At 27.2% G+C, this 21416-nt stretch overlaps 4 protein-coding genes across 10 annotated transcripts; 2 read left to right on the top strand and 2 right to left on the bottom strand.

Annotated features, from left to right (window-relative positions):
* The first annotated feature begins 1194 nt into the window (after window positions 1-1194).
* On the top strand, window positions 1195-3255 carry LOC132906275 (charged multivesicular body protein 7). Of its 2 annotated transcripts, XM_060958321.1 has the most exons (6): window positions 1195-1363; window positions 1438-1582; window positions 1648-1734; window positions 1812-2583; window positions 2660-2855; window positions 2952-3255. In XM_060958321.1, the coding sequence occupies exons 2-6, from the start codon at window positions 1515-1517 to the stop codon at window positions 3032-3034; spliced, it is 1206 nt and encodes a 401-aa protein (XP_060814304.1). In that variant the 5' UTR covers window positions 1195-1363; window positions 1438-1514; the 3' UTR covers window positions 3035-3255. The 2 variants fall into 2 exon arrangements, with proteins under 2 accessions (XP_060814304.1, XP_060814295.1); XM_060958312.1 differs by having other exon boundaries at window positions 1438-1734.
* Window positions 3256-3556: 301 nt separating this feature from the next.
* On the bottom strand, window positions 3557-7166 carry LOC132906240 (modular serine protease-like). Its single transcript, XM_060958247.1, has 8 exons — window positions 6926-7166; window positions 6568-6598; window positions 6029-6418; window positions 5451-5866; window positions 5167-5376; window positions 4360-4658; window positions 3949-4282; window positions 3557-3848 (listed from the first exon to the last, which is right to left on the bottom strand). The coding sequence occupies exons 1-8, from the start codon at window positions 6963-6965 to the stop codon at window positions 3616-3618; spliced, it is 1953 nt and encodes a 650-aa protein (XP_060814230.1). The 5' UTR covers window positions 6966-7166; the 3' UTR covers window positions 3557-3615.
* A 136-nt stretch (window positions 7167-7302) lies between these two features.
* Window positions 7303-9435, bottom strand: LOC132906257 (pseudouridylate synthase 1 homolog). Its single transcript, XM_060958272.1, has 6 exons — window positions 9231-9435; window positions 8608-9006; window positions 8157-8499; window positions 7833-8088; window positions 7619-7764; window positions 7303-7517 (listed from the first exon to the last, which is right to left on the bottom strand). The coding sequence occupies exons 1-6, from the start codon at window positions 9418-9420 to the stop codon at window positions 7433-7435; spliced, it is 1419 nt and encodes a 472-aa protein (XP_060814255.1). The 5' UTR covers window positions 9421-9435; the 3' UTR covers window positions 7303-7432.
* A 928-nt stretch (window positions 9436-10363) lies between these two features.
* On the top strand, window positions 10364-21355 carry LOC132906089 (ATPase family AAA domain-containing protein 2-like). Of its 6 annotated transcripts, XM_060957965.1 has the most exons (17): window positions 10365-10727; window positions 10817-10838; window positions 11390-11618; window positions 11826-12180; window positions 12252-12423; window positions 12613-12694; window positions 12785-13034; window positions 13118-13332; window positions 13440-13732; window positions 13819-14136; window positions 14206-14387; window positions 14466-14652; window positions 14735-15213; window positions 15289-15474; window positions 15761-15796; window positions 16048-16927; window positions 17170-21355. In XM_060957965.1, the coding sequence occupies exons 2-17, from the start codon at window positions 10836-10838 to the stop codon at window positions 17257-17259; spliced, it is 3957 nt and encodes a 1318-aa protein (XP_060813948.1). In that variant the 5' UTR covers window positions 10365-10727; window positions 10817-10835; the 3' UTR covers window positions 17260-21355. The 6 variants fall into 6 exon arrangements, with proteins under 6 accessions (XP_060813971.1, XP_060813948.1, XP_060813964.1 ...); XM_060957988.1 differs by lacking the exon at window positions 10817-10838 and having other exon boundaries at window positions 10364-10727; window positions 17388-21355; XM_060957981.1 differs by lacking the exon at window positions 10817-10838 and having other exon boundaries at window positions 12613-12679.
* The last annotated feature ends 61 nt before the right edge of the window (window positions 21356-21416 follow it).

The following is a 21416-nucleotide window of genomic DNA, read 5'->3' as shown; positions in this document are numbered from 1 at the left end:
TTAAACTTTTACTAACGTAACGTAAAAATTTTGACATGGTTTTTCAAAACAAACGTTGTTCAAAGATATGAACGATTAATTTCCTTTTCTTAGGCAACTTACAATTAGTTTAATTATTGCGCGATTCTGATACTTGTTTATATTGGATAGAAAAGTAAATATGAACTTTTCCGTAGGACTGTACAATTAAATAGGTTCTTGTAGCGTGAAACTCAATAAGTTCTTGTCTATGCTAGTGTGCAACCAAACAGGGCAGATCTCTAACTTTAAGTTTAAACATAAGTTCCTGTATATGCTAAATTACAACCAAACAGGGCAGATGCATAATTTTATAGGTTTTTGTGTATGCTAATTTTAGTTGAATTCAGTACTTGGCCGCATGGTGTAGCACCTGTACTGTGAAACACTAGGCTAACTACAAGCGAGAGTACTCCCGTTTCCTCTCTAATTCTAATGTTTCGTCTGTCGCTTTCATACGAAAAGTATCATCGAACATACATATATTCAGTATATGTATATATGTATATCGTACGCATCTCCGTATGAATCGGTTTTATTATTCATATAACTATTTTATAACATAAATGAGGTCACGGTAGTAAATATGTAAACATCTTTTTAATATGAAATAATCAATTATATAAAGATACCTGTTTCCTTTGAAATTGATCCCAGAAACAATTTAATCCTGGCAATTTTTGTCATGTTAAGTAAATTAAGCGAAGTAGTAAAATAAAAAAAATATTTTACACGAGATACAGGTAGATCAATTTTATGGAACTTTGTGTCCCATGTTCTGAAATGTCGACTACGTAAAAAATAAGAGGTTCTGCTATACGATTTATAATAGTGAATTTAGGAATTGTTTTCATTTCTACTATGTACTGAAGTTGGTAAAGTCAACAGAAGTAGAAATGTGATTGTTGTACATAATATAAAATGTCAGTTTGCCTAAATTTGAATTTTACAAACCATTTCTAGTATTGGAGCATTTTTTTTTTTTTTAATAAGAAATTTACTGTAATACACGTTAGTTCAAGCAAATGTATTTCACAACTTAAAAATATATTTGCATTTTACAAAATGAATGAATTTATACAATAGCAAAGTATCTAGTAATAGCAATAGTTCTATATTTCATTCTAGTAATAGTAAATAAAACTGGTAGCAGATAGAATAATAACTGAATCTACTTAGTATTTACACGGTTAGGTGCTTGTACTACATTCCTAAAACGACGTAATGACAGTTTTATCGAAAAGAAGATTCTAGTCAACCTTTTAATAATGAAAAGTTATTAATATCTAATAACATTAAAAAAGATTTTAATCATATATAGTAGAACTAATATTATCATAAAAAGGTAAATATTATTGTTTTATATTTTCTATTTTTACATGTAAAAATATAACCTAACTTAAAAAAATATTCTTTCAGCTAAAAAATGACTACAAAAATTGAAGATGTAGATAATAACTTACCACTTCCCTCTGAAAGAATGCCTAAATGTTGGAATGAAGAAGAAAGGATCAGTGCTTTGTTTTCCCCTTTTCGAACTAAATCTGCTAATCCACAAGATTGGGTATCGAAATATAAATTTTGGCAAAATTTAATATATGAATGGTTAAAATACACTAAGAGAAATAGCTTTTCTATTGCAGACTTAAATGGTGCTTTTAGAAGGAAAGGTTGTACACCGCTTTGTTTAGTAACTGTTGTTGAAGAATTACATCGGTAATATTATTTTCATAGATTATAAAAATACAATTAAGAACAATTTACATTAAAGATTAATTTATATAATATTACAGGAATAATGAAATAATTGAAGAAACTGAATTTTTGAAAGAACCCTGTGAATCATGGACTGCATGGTCAATTGATACATTTGTGAAAAAGCCATTTGTATGGTCATTTTCAAAAGTTAGAAGTTATGTTGCTAATAATGAAATTAACAAAGAAACTAGATATATACATTTACAAATCATTAAAGAATTTGGAGATGTTATACTTTCTATTTTAGAAAGAAAAAAGGAAAGTATTCTTATACCATTTTCTGAACTAGTAAAAAGTTGTAAATCTGACATAGATAAAAATATATTAGATAAAACAATAATGTTAATTTTAATATGGTTGATGCGTAAAAAAAAGGTGGTTTTTAGAAATAATGAAAATCAAAGTGAATTATTGATTAAAATCGCTGCACATTCATCAGATAGTATAACAGAAATTGAAGAAGGCTTATACAAGTTAATGAAACAAGAAAATACACTTATAAAAGAAATAGAACTTATGGAAGAAGAAAAAATTAATATTATTAGTGAAGCAAAGTCATATTTAACAAAAGGTTTACGGCAGGTAGCAAAAACATATTTGAGAAAAAAGAAAGAATTGGAAAGTACTATTGAAAAACGTGCTCAAATACTTAATAATATTCAAAGCCTTATAACAAGTATTCAGAATACTCACACAAATACTACTGTAATATCAGCTTACAAAATAGGATCAGATGTATTAAAAAAACTTAATGAGAGTTGTTTATCAGAGTCTAATGTTAAAGATATTGTAGATGACCTATCAGAAGTGAGTAAATTTTAAAACTAAATAGTTAATTTTTACTTTTCTTATATTAAAATATTTATGTTGATCGAAATTGCAGGCTTTGGAAGAGCAAAAAGAAGTACAATGTATATTATCAGAGTCTCTTGAGAATGATGATTCAAATGTTGATTTAGAAAAGGAATTGGCAGAATTAATGAAATTTGATGAAAATATTTTGCCTTCAGTACCAAATACTAAATTAAGTTCTACCATAGATGAACTTCAAGAGAACTTAAAAAACTTACATGTTGAAGGTAAAATGTTTATATTATATTTCTTTGTATTGTAATGTTATATTAATTTTATTATTAACGTCTAATATTATGTTTGATATTATATTTTTTAAATAGACGCTACTGTGCTCCATGTATCATCTAAATTGCCAAAAAGGGTTAACAATGAAGAGATATCAAAACAATATGAATGTATATAAACATAAATAACATATGGATATCACCAAATTCTGTTTAGAATGGTTTGTCTTTCTGTAACAAGTACAGTAGTAATATAGTACTTGTATGTGTGTGTATATATATATATTTCATAATAATTATCATATATTGTTTTATAACCAAGGTCTTATATAAATGTTATACTTGTAACAGAAAAAGTAATAATAAGTTTAAATATAATGCTAGTTGCACTTCTATAAAAGTATATAATTTATTTTGTATAAATTAAAAAAATAATATTATTTAAAGTTTATGTGTCAAAAGACTTTATATATTCATACATTTTTAACATGTAAATCACCTTACACATTTTTTATTAGATATATTTGAAATATTGTATAATTTTGTATCTCCATTGTATGGCTTCAATAGTATATGACACCCCATTTATATACAAAAGAATGATTGTACATTAATATAAAAAATATATATTATCATAAATCATTCTTTAAAAGATTCATCAACATGTTCTATGTAAACAGAAAGGTAAATAGTACTTTAAATCTCAGTTACATTAGTATATTTCATTAGAGATAAAGTATAAGCAATGGTGAGCATTTCATTATGTAGGACACACAGGTAGTAATGATTGTTGGTCTATCGTTAAAATAATATCCTGAATCCATAACAAATGATTGGAAACTTGAGTATACAAAGAATATGTATCACTGTTACATGTTGTAGACCCTCCTGTTGTTTTACTAATAGTAACGCTAACAATACCTTTTAAGTACCACAATGTATTGCTGCTAAAAATCAATCCACCTCCACTGTCACCATTACAAACTGAAGACCCTGTGATTTACATATTTTTGATAAACTTTAATGTAAAATAAATAATGTACTATGATTTTATATTAAATTTTAAAAAGAAAAACAGTAATATTATACTAACCATTTACATAACCTGCACAAAATTTATCATTTGTAATAAGTACTTGTCCTGTTTCAGGAACAATACTTGAATGTTTACACATACTGTAAGAAACATATGGCACTGTAATTTGTTGTAACATTGCACTAAATTCTCCTGAAGCAGTCTTTCCAAATCCTGCGACTTTTCCATACATTCCATTTTCTAATTTAATCTCATCCTTCGAATCTAAACATACAGGTACTAATCTGTTTGACAATGTAAGTGGTGGTGTAACTTCCAATATAGCTATGTCGTTTTCATAATTTCCGCTAAGTCCTCTGTATCTATCACAATGATAGTATATATGTTTTACCTGAAATATATATATAGGATATAATTATTATAATAGTTACAGAAATTCGAAACAATAAAAATGATAAATATAGATACCTTTGCCTTCTTCACCGTTATATTATTATGTAAAGGAGAATCATAATCTTTAAAAATATTGCCTGTGGCTATGTAAAATTTTGAAGCATCGTCCAGTTTCTGAGCCACTTCATCATAAACACAATGTGCTGCTGTAATTAGAAGTCTTTCATGAATAATAGTTGCACCACAAATAAATCTTTTTGGTGCAGAAGGATTCTCCGCCCTATAGAGTGTAGCATGCCACGGAAATTCGGAAATATTAGCTGGAGCTCCATTGACAATAGTTGGTATATATTGTACAGGTAGAAGACCACATGCTAAAATATATATTTGTATCATATCATTAAAGAGAAATAATTATTATTATATAAATTGAATGGTAGCAAACAATATTCAAAATATTAACAAATTTGCATTAGAAATTCTTTAATTTTATTATAATGTATATCATAAGCATTACTATAATATTATATAAATTCCGCTAAATACACATAAATATGATTAATATGTGCAACTTATTTCACACAGATTATAATACAATATACTTTATATACTTAATAATACTTTCTTTTAAATTAAATAATATATTAATTTATAATTATAATACTGTATAAAATTATTTTATATATTTTTAGTATTGAATCCAAACTTTTAACAACTTTATTTCCTATGCCAAATCATTGTCTGGATCATTATTTTTCCCTTTATTTGTATTAATAACAATTTTATCATCAAAAACTTCTATAAACATCGAGTAATTTGTTTGTACATCTGTTTGTAATAAGACAGAAGAATTATTAATATAAATATTTATCATTAGCGGACCTGGAATGCACTGTATTGGATTCGGGCTCCATTCACCATTTTTATTACATGTAACTCGTGATGATGCAAAGTTTGTCTGTTCTTTATAACCATTACGACAGAATAATATTGCTTCTGTTCCAGGAACAGGATTTGAACATGGAGTATATCCACCATTGCGTCTACAACTAACACCTGTTGAAGCTGATTCTAATCCTTTACAACGTATTTCTGTAAAACACAAGTATATTTCAATAATATCTTTTTACTATTTAATAACATTACTTTATAATTTTTTTTCATACCTTTACATTCTGGAATATTTACCCATTGACCTTGCAAGCTACAAAATGGACGAGTATCTTTATTTAATTTATAACCAGGATTGCATTTGTATATTAATTCTTGTCCCGGTTCTAACCGTGTGCCTTGTGCAACATCACAATCATTACATACTTGACCAGCTTGTACATCACAGCAATATGATTTGTGTAATTTCCAATAACCGTTTTCTGGTTTTGGTGGTACAATACAAAATTTGGAACTAATAGGAGGTATTGGACGCTGTGTTATAGGAGGAGAAGTTAAAGTTGTTTCTGTAGTATATTTGCATTTTATAGGATCTTCATCGGAATTATCTGCACAGTTTTTAACTCCATTGCATTTTAAATCACCATCAATACAGGCACCATAAGCACAACGAAAAGACAGATTTGGACAGCTATAAATATGTCAAATCTAGTTATACCATATAAGTTAATTAATAAATTAATTTTGATTATTTCTACAGAAATGAATTATAATGCAAGTAAAATTGTAATTAGTTCAGAGATATTTATACAGCATTAAATTTATGACTTTTTTCTTCAATCTTGCAACTTACATGATTGAACCACATTGCACGTATGTCTCATCTGAATTATCTGCACAGTCTCCTTTACCATCACATAGACTACTTTTATTAATGCAATGTCCATTAGCGCATGTGAATTGATCTTTTCTACATGCAGATGAAGACATATTGGATGAAATGCCTGTACATCTAGACAATGTTTCATCACTATTGTCAATACAGTCTTGTATTCCATTGCAAGTTACATCTCCATCTACACATGCACCATAAGAACATCGAAATGCATAATTTGGACATATGATTTCAGGTTTAGTACACTCTGCAACTGTTTCATCAGAGCTATCTTTACAATCTGCCTGCCCATCACATAATAATTCACTCTTTATGCAGTCTCCATTTTTACATTGAAATGTTTCTATGCTATAAGAAAGACATTAATGAATTTTGTTATAAATTCATAAAATATAAGTTTGTTAATGAATATTATTCCTTTAATATTAATTACATAAATAAAATATTTTATTGATGTAAAATAACAGTATATTTATAAAAAAGATACATTAACTTACCCACATTGTGTATATCCATGTTTCATCAAACCTATAAAATAAATAAACTATATATTTTACGTTTCAAATTCTTTATTTTATTTTATTTTAAACCTATAATTTGTACATTAAGCTATAAAGAATATATATCGTATATCCTTCTGCAAAAAATTGTTTATAATTTCGAATAATTATAATAATACAATTACGGAAAAATAATGCAATTTCACTTTATGATAATATGCTTTATATTATAACATGTATTGCAGATATACTTATTATCTATGGTTGGGATATATAAAAATTTGTCAAAGTTCAAGGTCACTACTAAACTAGTTTAGTAAAAAAAAAAAAAAGAAAAAAAAGACAATTTACTTACTGAATATAATTGTTAAAATGATAATTATCGTATTTTTCATAATAATAAAGAAAATTGCCAGGAAGATTCCTTTAGTTTCTTTAATGATGAGTTCTTTCAGTCACTAATCCTGAATCAATCTGGAATAACCCGTTTGAGGCAACAAGTATTCTTATCTGTTTGTGTGTATGTTTGTGAGGGGAAATACGCGGATGTATATTCGCTTCATTCTCATTTGATGATCATATGTTAAAGCGAGACAGAAATAACATATAACTAATATTTCACACACTTAGAAGATAGGAGAAAAATCAAAATAATTGCAATTATAGACGTAAATATAGTAAGCAGAGATAATCTGTTACAATAATTTTTTTTTAGATCAACGATAAATGAAAATATTCTATAATTAAATAAAATCTTTTAGATTATTTTATACATTCGTAATAATATTACAGTCTAAAATAGTTAAAAATAGTTATATTGACAAATATATGTAATATACTTTTGATAAAAAATACAATGATCTTATGATAAATATTCACACTGTACTACACATTCTTTAAATGCAAATCTCTTTGGTGTTAGGATAGACGCCAACCAATTCATCATTCTACATTACACTTGTCAAGGTAAATATTTTTATTAAAGTATTCTGTAATTTAAAAAATATTAATCAATTACTCTGTAAATTATTACATAAAAAAAGGATACACTTTTTCTGATATTTCCTCATTTATTATATCCTGTAAAATGCATTCTTTATAAAATTTGTCAACATCTTCCTTACATTCTTGCCATTCTAATGTTTTGTGAAATCCATCTTTTCCATATCTTTCATTATAATATTCATAATGTACCTAAATAAAGGAAAATTTTAATTAAATAATTCTATTTCGTATTTGAAACTAAAATTAAAATATCTTACAAAATGTAAACTTAGTCCTAAACCTGGTGCAACAGGGATGTCGACTTTTTCTAATGAAAATACATCTTTGACAATATCACTTGTCACAATATTTCTGCAAATTCCTATAATTAAAGATACCATTTTTCTAATTTGATGTAACATAAAACTTTGTCCTTTTATTTCCAGTACTGCAAATTCCATATTATTTGCAATAAATGTTTCAATACAACGGAAGTATATTATATAACGCTTGGCTCTTGGATCTGATGGCTTTCTAAAAGAAAGTAATATAATAAGTAGAGAAAGTAATATACTAAGATTTTATGATACAAAATAACTTACGTTTTTGATGTAAAATTATGAAAATTATGTGTGCCTTCGAATGATTTCAAAATTTCATTTAGCTTGTCAAGCATTTCTGGAGTCAATCGGAATTCATGATATGGCTTTTCATCTATCATAGATAATTGTTTAAGTCGTTGTTCTTCATCTATTTCTTCCTCATTATCAACTTGTAAAAAATTTGGATCTTCTGGAGCCAAAGCAAATGTAGGAAGAACATATCTGTATGTTCTAGCATCGCATTTATTTTTACTATTAAAAGTTTTTGTTACCCTCTTTACATCAAATACTCTGATATCCTTTGGAAGGTACTCATTTATATCTTCTTTGTTTACATGATTAGCTATAATTGATTATGAGTTAATGACGTTAATTATTATTTTAATTAACATGATTCACAATTATCACTGCTTTATTCATATAACTGTAAAATAAATAATATAATACTTACGCAATTGTAAAGAAACAACTTGCCTAACTGCTGATACACCTTTATCTGTACGTGCAGCTCTTTGAAATTTAATTTCTCTTACATCTTCAAATTGTTCTTCCGTAATAAAACGTGCTTTCAACAAAGCAGATAATAAACTTTCTTCAATAGTTTTTGTACCACGATTAATTTGCATACCAGAATAATTTTTGCCAAGGTAACCTAACATTATCACAAAGTTTTTCCTTTTAACATTGTTTTTTCTTTGTACTACATCTTCAGTTGATTCTACCTTTGGCGCTTTTGTTATCGTTTCATAACTTTCATCGATCATTTGTCTTTTATTAGTTCGTTCAGCAATATTCTCATCTTGTTTAATATTGTCAACTTGGACTGACATGTTTTTATTTAAAAATTTATCTAAAATTAAATATATATAATTAACATAAGAACACATATATATAATAAGAATAACAAAATAATTTAAAACATTAACAATGAATAATTATTTGCCTCAATAGGTATCACTCGTGCTTTATTATAATATTTTTTAATAATTTTGAAATAATTGTTCTACATTTTCATTCAATAGTAGTGTTTTATATGTATATACATGTATGTATATGTTATGTTAATGAACTTACCGTATTGTAATCTTATAAAACGGGAAAATATTAAACTATTTCTAATAATATACTGCTTGTTAAGAAACATTAAAAATATTAAATTAATCCTTAAAATTAATGCATAAAATTTTTTAATTTTTTTTTTGAGTTTGAGATCAGTTTTTTTGAGATGCGCCTTTACAGAGTTATAACCTATAAAGTAAAACATTGTTGTATATAATTTTAATTACTTTTATAATTTATATATATTATACAAACAGAACATTCACGAACCGTATATAATTTACAGACACTGTATAATTAGTAAATATATAAAATATTATAGATTATTATCGTAATTTCATGCACCCAAAACTACAGAAACTATAGAAATTTTAACTTTCCAATAAGTACAAATATATGACATCTAAAATGCATTTAAAGGAAACATCTTTCAGTAACTTATGCTTTCTTGTTTACTTAATTTTACTTATGCCTAAATCATTTGCAAAATATATGTAATTTTAAATAATTTTTTATTGTAAGTTTCAACAAGTATATTACTTTATTTCTTAAATATATCTTTGCTTACAATGCAGGTTTCTACACGCTTTTGCTAAAGAATCAAAACACTACCACATTTTAATAATTATACTTGAGGAAAAGGAAAATATAAATACGAGTTTAATAAATTCATTCCGTATTAACTTAAATGAAATATATCGAGAAAAAGTGATTTTATGTCTTATAGAATTTCATATATTGAATTTTACAGAATTAAAATATTTTTTTAATTAATCGTTTTTAAAAACAAATACTTTTTTATACAAAATAAAAAATGCATCTATTCTAGTATACAAAAATATATAACTTAATTTAAATTGATTTTACAATTTTTGAAATACCTTAATTTTCGGAACAGTCATATGATTGTAATTTCTAAATTTAGCACTTTAAATAACAAGACTTCTGATTTTTTGTGTGATTAGTATTTCAGAACATATGATACGAACTTTTCTGCGATGATAGATCTATTCTGTATTTAATCAATGTTTGTAACAATAATTACATTTAGGCATATATCGTATACTTACCATCAGTAGCTAACTCGTTTTATTTCAGAGCGCGCTAATATCGTATTCTTGCATCATATACTTAGAGGTGTTCATAATTGCAAACGGGTTAGGTTAGATCTACAGATACATTTACAGCTAATTCAGTATGTGTTCACGTATGCAATGATAGTTTGCGGATACGAATTTTGTAATCATCGATTCGACAAGAAATTTTTTATTGCAACGACGAACTTATTGGTTATAGCATGTGTCATGTGGATCTTTATAATTCATGTTGCTAATGTAACATAATTTTAAGTAATAGTCGATCATAAAACGACCTTTGTGGAGGTTCAGTGTGCATGCGCTACGTGCACTCAATCGAGGCAGTGGTGTTACTTTACCTAAAGCATATGACGGACGTTAGCAGTTTTCTTTTTACTTTAAGTATAAATTGGCAGCAAGAACTGGCCAGATGAAGGTAATTTATTGGGTAAAATGCTAAATATTTCGAGCATCGATGACCTCGAATGCTAAATAATTCCTGAGGTTAAAATTCGTGTGTTTCAGGGTGAATCTAATTGCTTCTATGGTGCTTTGTTTATTATTATTGTAGATCGTGCATATTTTAATTTCAATCGTCTTTTTTACATTTTCTATGGTTAATCATTAATTGTATCGTCACTTTTTTATAAGAAGCATTTTACATTTATTTTCATACTCTTCGGCGTTCTGAAAAAGTATTTAAGTGGGCGGTGCTCCATTTCGTAAAAAGAACAACAAAAAATACGAAAAACTGTTTGTTAACTGTCAAAAAGTTCTATCATTGTTATATAATTTATTTCATTATATTATTAGTCAAATATACCATTTTTCCACTGTATTTCACAAGAATACTTGATGTTATGTCTTCTACTTCAATTATTTTTATAAAATGTTACCATTCTAATTTAAATAAGTTTTTAATACATCTATATATGTATAATTGTTTTAATAACATGCACACACACACATACACGCACACGCGAGCAATAGATTAATATACAAGATTAATATATTAGTGCACAAGATTGATATATGTATAATGATTGAATCGGTTGAAATTTAAAAAAGAAGTACTTTTAATTGTATGATACAATATAGATAATGTCAGATGATGATGCTGCATTGGACTCAATGGATACAGAAGAAGATATCTTTTCTCCAAGAAACCGTAGCCTGGGCTCTAATGCCAGAAGGGTTAAAAGTTTGCGTACTTTACGATCACATTCAAGTTCTGCTTCTCATATATCTATGAATAACCTAAGTGTGCGCCGTAGCACACGTCATAGAATGCAAACTTATGATAATCTTAATACTAGCTGGATCTTAGGTAAAGCATATCTTAAAATCATACTTGATTCTATATGTAATATATATCATTTACATTTAATCTTTTTAAATCACATCAAGAAAGTTATTGAATATTATGTAACATACAAAGTCTATCTTATAAATAATGTTCTAGATAAAATAGTTGTTAGATAAGTAAAAGTTCTTGTTATGTGAAGATTTTTGAAATATTTCTAATGTATTTTAGGTACACAAACATTAAAAGGTTATCCTATGTTTCAACAACATGGTTCTTCATCTGATAAAGAAATGGTGGATGAAGTTCCTGAAAGAAAACGTGATGTTAGGGAGCGTATGCCTCTTAGATCACGTGAAAATCATCCGCCAAATAAAAACTCAAGACATATTAGAGAAAGAACAGAACATGACAGACAAAATAATAGAGAACTTAGAGGAAGAGGTGATCGTGATCTTAGAGAAAAAACAGAGCAAGACAAAGATATTAGAGATCTTAAGGATAGGCAAGAAAGGGAAAGAACAGACAGGGAACATAAAGATAAAATGGAAACCAGAAGTAAATCTAATGAAGACAAGGATGTAAGGTAAATATTCATTAAGGTAATTTATAAAGCTAAAATGTGATTAAATCTTTATTAAATTAACCTATGTATAGAACAAGAAAATCTGATAGTCCAAGTAGACTTAGAGAAGGACCTGCTACAAGACTTGGTGGAAATTTAAGTGAAAAGGATGTAAAGCCTAAAGTAGAACGTGTTGAAGCTGATGAAGATAGCTCACAAGAAAGCGAAAAAGCTGAAAATAATGATAATTCTGAAAATGAAGATGTAAGTAGTTTTTTGTAATTTTTTTAGATGAGCAATTATATTATAATTTTTAATATAAAGTAATAAAATAAGAATATTGTTTTATCATTTGTACATTGATTAGTACATGTATAAAATAATGTGGAATCAATGAGTAAAATTATTGTTAAAACATAATGAGAAGATAAAAAATACTTATGTTATTGTCAGGGCTATGAAGATATGTATACCCGTATTAAACGAACTAGAAGGACAGCACAAAGGCAATTACCAAGGGGTAAGAAACTTACAGGTTTGATGTTTATCTTTGACATAAACATGCTACTACTTTCTATGACTAAAGACGTTTTTCTATATTATTTCTAACTTAATATTTTTATAGTGGTAGATAGTGATCTAAGTGAATCTTCCGATTCCCCTGGTCCTAGAAAGTATAGTTTACGTCAAAAAAAACCAGCTGTAGATAGGTTCCAAGCTAATGTAGAACCAGTTCGGCGATCTATAAAGGCACTTAGAAGTGTTCTTAGTAATTCCATGAGAAGACGCAAACATAGAAGCAAAAGTACGAGCTCTAGTGATTCCAGTGATTCAGAACCTCAACGTTATGATAAAAAGAAAAGTAAAAAAGCAAGGTAAAAAGAGAATTTAGGAAATATTTTGTTAGATTGGAAATAATCATACAAGTTATTTTTCAAATAAAATCATTTTATTGTAGGCAATCAGCAATACCTCAAGGTGGACCACCTGACCGTAAAGCAGATATAAATCCAATTACTTTAGATACTAATATTAGATTCAATGATGTTGGAGGCTTAGAATCACATATTCACTGCCTTAAAGAAATGGTTGTTTTTCCTATGATGTATCCAGATGTTTTTGAACGTTTTCATATTACCCCACCGAAAGGAGTATTATTTCATGGTCCACCAGGTATATCCTGTATACATCTATATTTATTATTATATATTTGTAATTACATTAGTTATATTTAAAGTAACACATTGTGATTATTAATGCATCTTTATTTATTTATCTAGGAACTGGTAAGACGTTGATAGCTAGAGCATTGGCAAATGAATGTAGTCAAGGCAGTAGAAAAATGTCGTTCTTTATGAGAAAGGGCGCAGATTGTCTATCTAAGTGGGTCGGAGAATCCGAACGCCAGTTGCGATTGTTATTTGAGCAGGCTCAACAAATGAAACCGTCCATAATATTTTTTGATGAAATAGATGGCCTTGCACCTGTTCGAAGTACGAAACAGGATCAAATCCATGCTAGTATTGTATCTACTCTTTTGGCGCTTATGGATGGCCTCAGTGATAGGGGAGAGGTTAATTATTTCATTTTTGAAAACATGTTCAAGCGCTTAATTATCAAATATTTATGATTGATTCCCATTCTTTCTATTGGTAATAGGTAATAGTTATTGGAGCAACAAATAGAATAGATGCTATTGATCCAGCATTACGTAGGCCAGGTCGTTTCGATCGGGAATTATTTTTTCCTTTACCTGCTATGAAAGAAAGACTAGAGATATTAAAAATTCATGTTAGTAAGTGGAAAAATCCGCCACCTGATCAATTGTTAGAGATATTAGCTGAAAAAGCGACAGGTTATTGTGGCTCAGACTTGAGGGCTTTATGCACTGAAGCAGTTTTGCAAGGATTGCGAAGAACTTATCCGCAAATATATATAACAAATAATAGGTTACTTTTAGATCCTGAACGAATCAAAGTATGTTATTATTATTTGATAACACATATCTATTAAATAAATATAATAAGATTATACATGTTTTTATAGGTGAAAAAACGGGATTTTTTACAAGCTAGTTCCATTCTTGTACCATCATCACAAAGAGTGTCACCTTGTGCTAGAAGAAAATTACAACTTTTCATGGAACCCTTATTAGGACCTTTATTGGAAGAGTTACTTAACTCAATAAAAGGAATATTCCCACAAGGAATTAATTCTGCTATGGCAAAGTAACAAAATTTTAAGAATAACTACTTTACTGTTATATTTACCTTTTTTATTTAATATTACTGTCTTAAATATCCTAGAGTGAAAATTACCAAAGGGATTCATCGTCCAAGACTATTAATTTCCGGTGGAAATTTGTCTGAAGGTCAAGGATCACATTTAGCACAAGCATTATTATATCATATGGAACATCTACCAATTCAAACATTAGATGTTAGCACTCTTTTTGCAGAAAGTGGACGATCGCCGGAAGAAACCTGCGTTCAGGTTAGTTAACAATAACAAAAGGAAACATGCATTATTAGTAAATTGTAATTAAAAATATTTTATACGATTTTAAATAATATAGGTGTTTAACGAAGCTGCCAGGAATGTGCCGTCCATAATTTATATTCGGTCGATTGATCAGTGGTGGCCACTTGTACCTGAAACTGTAAAAGCAGTTTTTTTGTGTCGTATTGCAGCACTTGATCCTTCTTTGCCCATTTTAATTTTAGCCACAAGTGATAGAACATATCAGGATCTTCCTACTCAACTTCAAAGTCTGTTTAGCGAACTTCGTAGTGAAGTTTATTCTATGAAAACACCAACAGCAGAGCAAAGATCCAAATTCTTCCGACCTATTTTCATGGTTCAGAGCTTGAAGCCACCGAAAATAAGAGATGACAAAGTAGAAGTTCTAGAGGAGCTTCCTTTAGCACCAGATCCTTTACCAAAGAAATTAACGGAAGAAGAAAAGAAAATAATATATGAAAAAGAAGAGGTTTCGTTAAGAGAATTAAGAATTTTCTTGAGGGAAATTTGTGCAAAACTTGCAAGAAATAGACAGTAAATATCTTCATATTATAACTTTTCGTTTATGAGGTGAAAATTAATATCAAATATTAAATATTTACATTGCAGATTTTTCATGTTTACAAAACCAGTAGATACGGAAGAAGTACCAGATTATAACATGATAATAAAACAACCTATGGATTTAGAAACCATGATGACAAAAATCGATATGCATTGTTACCTTTGTGCTCGAGATTTTCTCGATGATATCGATCTCATTTGTAGAAATGCTTTGGAATATAATCCTGACAGGTCAGTGGGCACAGTATATAACATTTGTTTTATCAAATCCCTAACCAAATCTTATAAAACTATATACTTCAATATTATAATTTAAATACGGAAGCGTTTGTTATGCTTTACTACTCTGTTTCCTTCATAAATTATTCAAAAAGAATGTTACACAGATATTATTTTTTATTATTACTTATTCTCCTACTTTTTTTGTCATTATACATACAATTATAAATAATATAAATAATGGAGTTAAAGTTAATATTGACATTCATGTTGTGTGTTTTCATTGTTTTCATGTCAGCTTACGTGATAGGCCTTCCCTTGGAATATTAAAGAGGTAGTTCAGATATTCCTGTTTATCCGTTGCTGTTGTTGCTCCGTAGTTAAGGTGGCTTTCAATTGCTGGCATATATTTTATTAATTATTTATATATGTTACATTATATGGAGAAAATTGTATTATTGAAAGCCACTCATATTAGTTCATGTTGCTTTTCGATAGTGATATAATTCTTTATAACATTAGTATGTATATATTATATGATATATATATATATATATATATATATTATGTAACGTTCTTCCACAGAGATCCAGCTGACAAATTGATAAGACACCGTGCATGCTCTCTTCGTGATAATGCATACGCATTAATAAAAGCAGAACTGGATTCCGACTTTGAGGATAAATGTCGTGAGATTTCGAAGAATCGTAAAATTATTGAAAGTACGTCTAACAACGAGGTAGAAAATAAGAATCAGTCAAAAGCAGAGCAATCCACATCTGGAATCGAACGAACAGATAAAAAAGATACAGCGAGTCCTAGTCATTCCTTGATTGTAAATGGAAGAAGATATAATAATTCTAGAAAACGTAGAATACCAGCTTGGGCACGAGGCTATGTAAAGAAAGTTCATAAAAAGAAGAAAATCGCATTTGATGAAAATGTAACTGTATCGGATAACAAAGTATGTTTAACTAACGAAACAACAAGTATAGATTTGGAAAAATTCCAAGAATTTGAAACTGAAGCAAACAGTGTTTTGAATGGTCATGTACCTCTGTTTGATAATTCTGAATCTGAAAACGATTCTCAAAATGAAAGTTCAAAAGACATGCAAGGAATTCAAAGCAATAATGTCAGTGATCAGCATATTGATGACATTGAAAATATGGATATATGTTTTACGGAAGAAGAGAAGAATGCGGAAAATAGTGCATCTAATTCATCGTCTAGACGGGAAAGTATAGATGAATTATCGTTTGCTATTGAAAGTGATTCTAGTCCAGCCAGATTTGAAGAAAACGAAAAGTTTGTAGTAGATAGGAATGAAATGGAGAATGCATGGCAAACCACCGTTGAAGTTACGAAGGATTTTCCTGTAGAAGTACTATGTGACATTTATGTGCAACTGAGTCGATGTGTAGGAAAATATGCTCAGAGCTACGATAGAAAATCACTGCCAAAGGTAAATATATTTTATTTAACCAAATTTGTTATATTTATTCATTTTTCAATATCATGTAATATCATTTCCCTATTTAATTAATTATTCTAACATTCATATTTGTCATTAAATCAAGAAAATTATTATTTGTTTCTTATTGAATCTTATTGTTGTGTATGACTTATCAATAGAATAATATAATGTAGAGAGAGAATAATTTTTTTATGTAGTATAAAGTATCTTATAATTCATAATGTGTATAGGAGTTGCTCAAGGAAGTGAAAAGATTTGAAGAGTTCAAGACAACGTACGAGAAAGTTCATCATGTCGCTAATCAAACCGACATATTATAAGTCACACGCTACCTTTAGTATCATTATAACAAAATTTTTGTACATTTCCACTAAACAAAGATTATCAATTAATCTTAAATCACATGATGATTTAAAATAGTACATTTTTTTCGTTTCAATCTTTACAGTTACTGATAATTAATAAGAGGAAGGAGGTAACTTTAATATTATATAGATATATATGAAGAAAAACCGAAATGATGCATTCGATTTTCGGTTTTTAAAGACATGGTGAAGTATAACTGTGCGTTAATCTTACAAGGAAAAGAATGATTGTTATATATGAAACTAAAAGGATACGATTTTAATCATTTATCTCTCAGTATCTAAATATAAAATAATAAATTATTATAATAATATTGGCTTATAATTATTAGTGGCTGACATAATATATCTCACAGTAAAAAAATTTTGATATCAAATTTAGATACTTCAATAATCATACATGATTTTCAGTTAATTATAAATTTTTGCATAAAAATTGGTATAAAAATGCAATAAAAGAAATTAGTTAGAAAACTACAAATAATTTGTTTTCTGTGCAAGTTGATTTTAGTGGGATACTTGTGAAATAATTTTTGCGTTAATATATAGTACTTCATGACTCAGAGAAGTATATTTCTTTATAACAAAATTTTGCAAATGGTGGTTATACAAAGATGATGGTAATTTAATACAATATGTACTTAACTATAGTTTTTTACATGTGGTACTTGGCAGTACATTATATCAAATTATTTTATTGTATCTGCACATAATAGAATTCTAACAAATCCTGATAAAATACATTATAGATTCATTATATGCGCCAGTTATTACTTTGGATTTTTACAGACCTTTATATAATTTTTATAAAAGTACTTTAAACATAGACATATCTTGACATATAGGTTCCAACATGCATATATAAGGTCATATGTGCTCTATTTTTAAAAAGAAATCGTTTACTAAAGTAATACTCAACATAAAAATGTCTAAGTTTTAAATTTAAATTCAGTAATTTTATATAATTTTTTTTACTGTTTTATTAGAGGTTATTAATCAATCATTAAAGCAATGAGAACTTAAAAACAAATTTCATAAATTGTAAAACATGTAAATACATTCCAAATTTTATGAGCAATATTACATATTGCATAATTAAATATTTTTGGCATGTACATAATGGATTTTTAGGAGTAACTTGTACTAGATTTTGATATTTATTATATGCTTTCTTTTCATATTTAAAAATCATGGATAATTTAGTAAATGAAATTTAGATAATCTGTGTATTATTTAAAATAACGCTTGATACAGTGATTTTTCATCAATATGAATAAAAATTCTATCTAGCATAATTTGTCATTCTTATATACATTAGTGATTAGTCATGTTAGTGACTGGTCACGAATGTTATCATGGCATTATTCAAAATTTGAATTTGTTATTTTAAATAGTACGATTTTATTGAGTACAATTATAAAATTATGTAGTTGAATTATATTTAGATAATTAGTTTTTTAATCATAATGTGGATAATGTACAATTGAAACATGGTACATCCTCGTCGGTTTATTTTAACCAAAGTTATAAACGATAAGCAAAGTAATTAAAAAATAGAATTTGATTCAGTTATAGATATAACAGTGGATATAAATGAAAATCAGTATAAATATGAAATACCTCGGTAAAAATCATAAACATATGCAAAGAAAATCGTATTTGTATAAATGTTAGAAAATATTTAACATAAAACTTACATTCTAGATTCGTATACTGGTTGTGATTTATACTGTAACTGTGAAAGAATAGTTACCAAACATTATAGATGAGAGAAAAAAGATTTTAATGCATTCTAGAGTGCAAGTAATAAGTTCTTCCTATTGACATTGTTCATATAAATAGTATTCACTTATATAAGTAAACAATGTGTTAGCAAATGAATTTCTTTATTTAGTTTCAATTATTTATATGCATATATATATATATATATATATATATATATATATATATATATATATATGCATATATATCTTAGTATGTATTCTATATATATATATATAGAATACATACTAAGTTTAAAATGGATAGTAAGAATTAATAGTAACTCTTATGATCAAGCATGTAACAAATAATACTGTATTCTTAAAATAATGCTATGTAACCAATAGCTGATACAATTTCAAATATTATGATATGTTATTAATAAATTAGTAGTTAACTTTATAATTTGTTATATTTATATTAGTCAAAATTTACGAATGTGAAAATTAAATTAAATGTTATAAAAAATTAATTTTTCAATTATAGCGAGTATTATAACTGAGTTTTACGAAATTATAATTAAATTACTTAATATTTGTTAGAATATAGGGATGAAAAGACTGAACTCTAGAAATGCTCACTACATAGTATTTATTCCCTTTGTGTGTTACTCTCTATATTCAAATTGAACTAGCAAAATAATTTTCAGTACTCTATTAGATGAATTTCTTTAGTGTACATACCAAATTTTGAAATAAAATAATTTATATATGTAATTTTTAGGACAATTATCTATATGTTTAACATTTTGATATATGCTTGATGTTTTAGGATGATATATTAGAGTTGAAAGAATGACTGAAGATAATTTACGGTAAAAATATGTCATGCCAAGAAAATTCATTTTATTTTCATTGCTAATTTTTAAACAATTTGCATTCTTTTTGTAATTTAATTTAGTATTTTATGTAAAGTTATTTCTGTATTTAATTATTAGTATTAAAAATGTTCCATGCGCATACGTATACTGTTTTGTATAAAATTAAACTGTACTAACAGTAAAGGAACTAATGCTTAAAAATTTACTAAAATTTGTAGCAGTATTTCAAAAAATTAAAAAATATTTGTTAATGCCTTTGTTAAGATATCTTTTTATAACATGAAATACAAATGATTTTGAAGAATTCAAGTGTAAATTAAAAAATCTTAGTTCACATATTTCTGCACAATTTAGAATTTAATTTGAACTTTTAATAATTGAGATGCTTTTTAATCGAGCAATTATATATCAAGACTTCACACAAAATTTAGTAAAATTGAGGATTTGAATATTGTACTTTCTCTTGCTCAGGTGTCTATCCTTTTATGATAAGGATAATCAATATTATATAAACTAATGTTACATTATGGAAATTGAATAAGTATTGGTATTGATGTTAGATAAAGAGAACTAAGTTAACAAAAATATCGTTACCATTATATATCATTTATAGCACTCATGATATATAGGAAGCAAGGAATTTAAAGTACTAAAACAAAGCTGTAATATTGCTTCTAGTTTCTAAAGCATTAACAAAAAGTTCAGCGATATGAAATTTTGTTTGAAATTTGTATGTTAATGGTATAGTCTATATTCAGATATTTTTTATCAGCTTAATTTAATTCAGTAATATAGTATCCACAAACTTTTATTTAATTCAAGTATACCCATTAAATATCGCTGATATTTGCCAAAGAATTTGTATAATATTTCAATGATAAAGATTGAAATGTAAATCTCGATAAATAGCAAATGATACAGAAAAATCACATATACAATTAATACAGATTAAAAAAAGGACATTAATTGAATCATTGTGACTTTTCTGTTTCCATTGATATATTTTACATTCCACTTTATGATAAATAAATCCGAAACGTAATTATTCCAAGAATAATTTCTGGTGCTATTTTCTGATGTGCTATCATCTCTGTATTACCAATAATAAGCAAAAGACAAAAAAAAAAACTGTGTAATTACATGTACATTGTATTAATCGAGAGGTTTCCGTAACCACTGCCGTTTGAACTAACTAATATAATTACTTTGCTAAAATATTCGGATAATAAAGATTGTAATGCTGCTATTTGCAAAGAACATATTGATCTACGAATTTAATGAAATTTTTATTTAATATGTATGTTCGTACAATATGACCTTTGGCAGACAGTAGTTTCAGACATATGAAGCATACGTGTAGAAGATATAGGAAACAAAACAAAAGAGCATACACTGCCTTATTTATTTTACCATACAGGTAATAAGTTTTATTGTCATTCATTGTAGCATAATAAATTGAAATTTCATAATGTAACAATTTGTTTTGTTTTTAATTACCTTTTACTAAATTCCTATTATCCCTTTATAAAAA

This window comes from Bombus pascuorum, chromosome 1, assembly GCF_905332965.1.
Source record: "Bombus pascuorum chromosome 1, iyBomPasc1.1, whole genome shotgun sequence".
Lineage (NCBI taxonomy): Eukaryota > Metazoa > Arthropoda > Insecta > Hymenoptera > Apidae > Bombus > Bombus pascuorum.
This window is presented reverse-complemented; position numbering and strand designations above follow the sequence as displayed.

Coding starts and splice junctions, on each gene's coding strand:
- LOC132906275 (XM_060958312.1), top strand. CDS start 1,445: ATGACTACAAAAATTGAAGATGTAGATAATAACTTACCACTTCCCTCT. Junction 1,735..1,811: donor GTTGTTGAAGAATTACATCG/GTAATATTATTT, acceptor ATAATATTACAG/GAATAATGAAATAATTGAAG. Junction 2,856..2,951: donor AAAAAACTTACATGTTGAAG/GTAAAATGTTTA, acceptor TTTTTTAAATAG/ACGCTACTGTGCTCCATGTA.
- LOC132906240 (XM_060958247.1), bottom strand. CDS start 6,965: ATGAAAAATACGATAATTATCATTTTAACAATTATATTCA. Junction 5,867..6,028: donor GTGCAATGTGGTTCAATCAT/GTAAGTTGCAAG, acceptor ACATATTTATAG/CTGTCCAAATCTGTCTTTTC. Junction 4,283..4,359: donor TAACGGTGAAGAAGGCAAAG/GTATCTATATTT, acceptor TATATATTTCAG/GTAAAACATATATACTATCA.
- LOC132906257 (XM_060958272.1), bottom strand. CDS start 9,420: ATGTTTTACTTTATAGGTTATAACTCTGTAAAGGCGCATCTCAAAAAA. Junction 8,089..8,156: donor CATAATTTTACATCAAAAAC/GTAAGTTATTTT, acceptor ACTTTCTTTTAG/AAAGCCATCAGATCCAAGAG. Junction 7,765..7,832: donor TAGGACTAAGTTTACATTTT/GTAAGATATTTT, acceptor TCCTTTATTTAG/GTACATTATGAATATTATAA.
- LOC132906089 (XM_060957958.1), top strand. Junction 12,424..12,612: donor ATAATTCTGAAAATGAAGAT/GTAAGTAGTTTT, acceptor TGTTATTGTCAG/GGCTATGAAGATATGTATAC. Junction 13,035..13,117: donor AAGAAAAGTAAAAAAGCAAG/GTAAAAAGAGAA, acceptor ATTTTATTGTAG/GCAATCAGCAATACCTCAAG.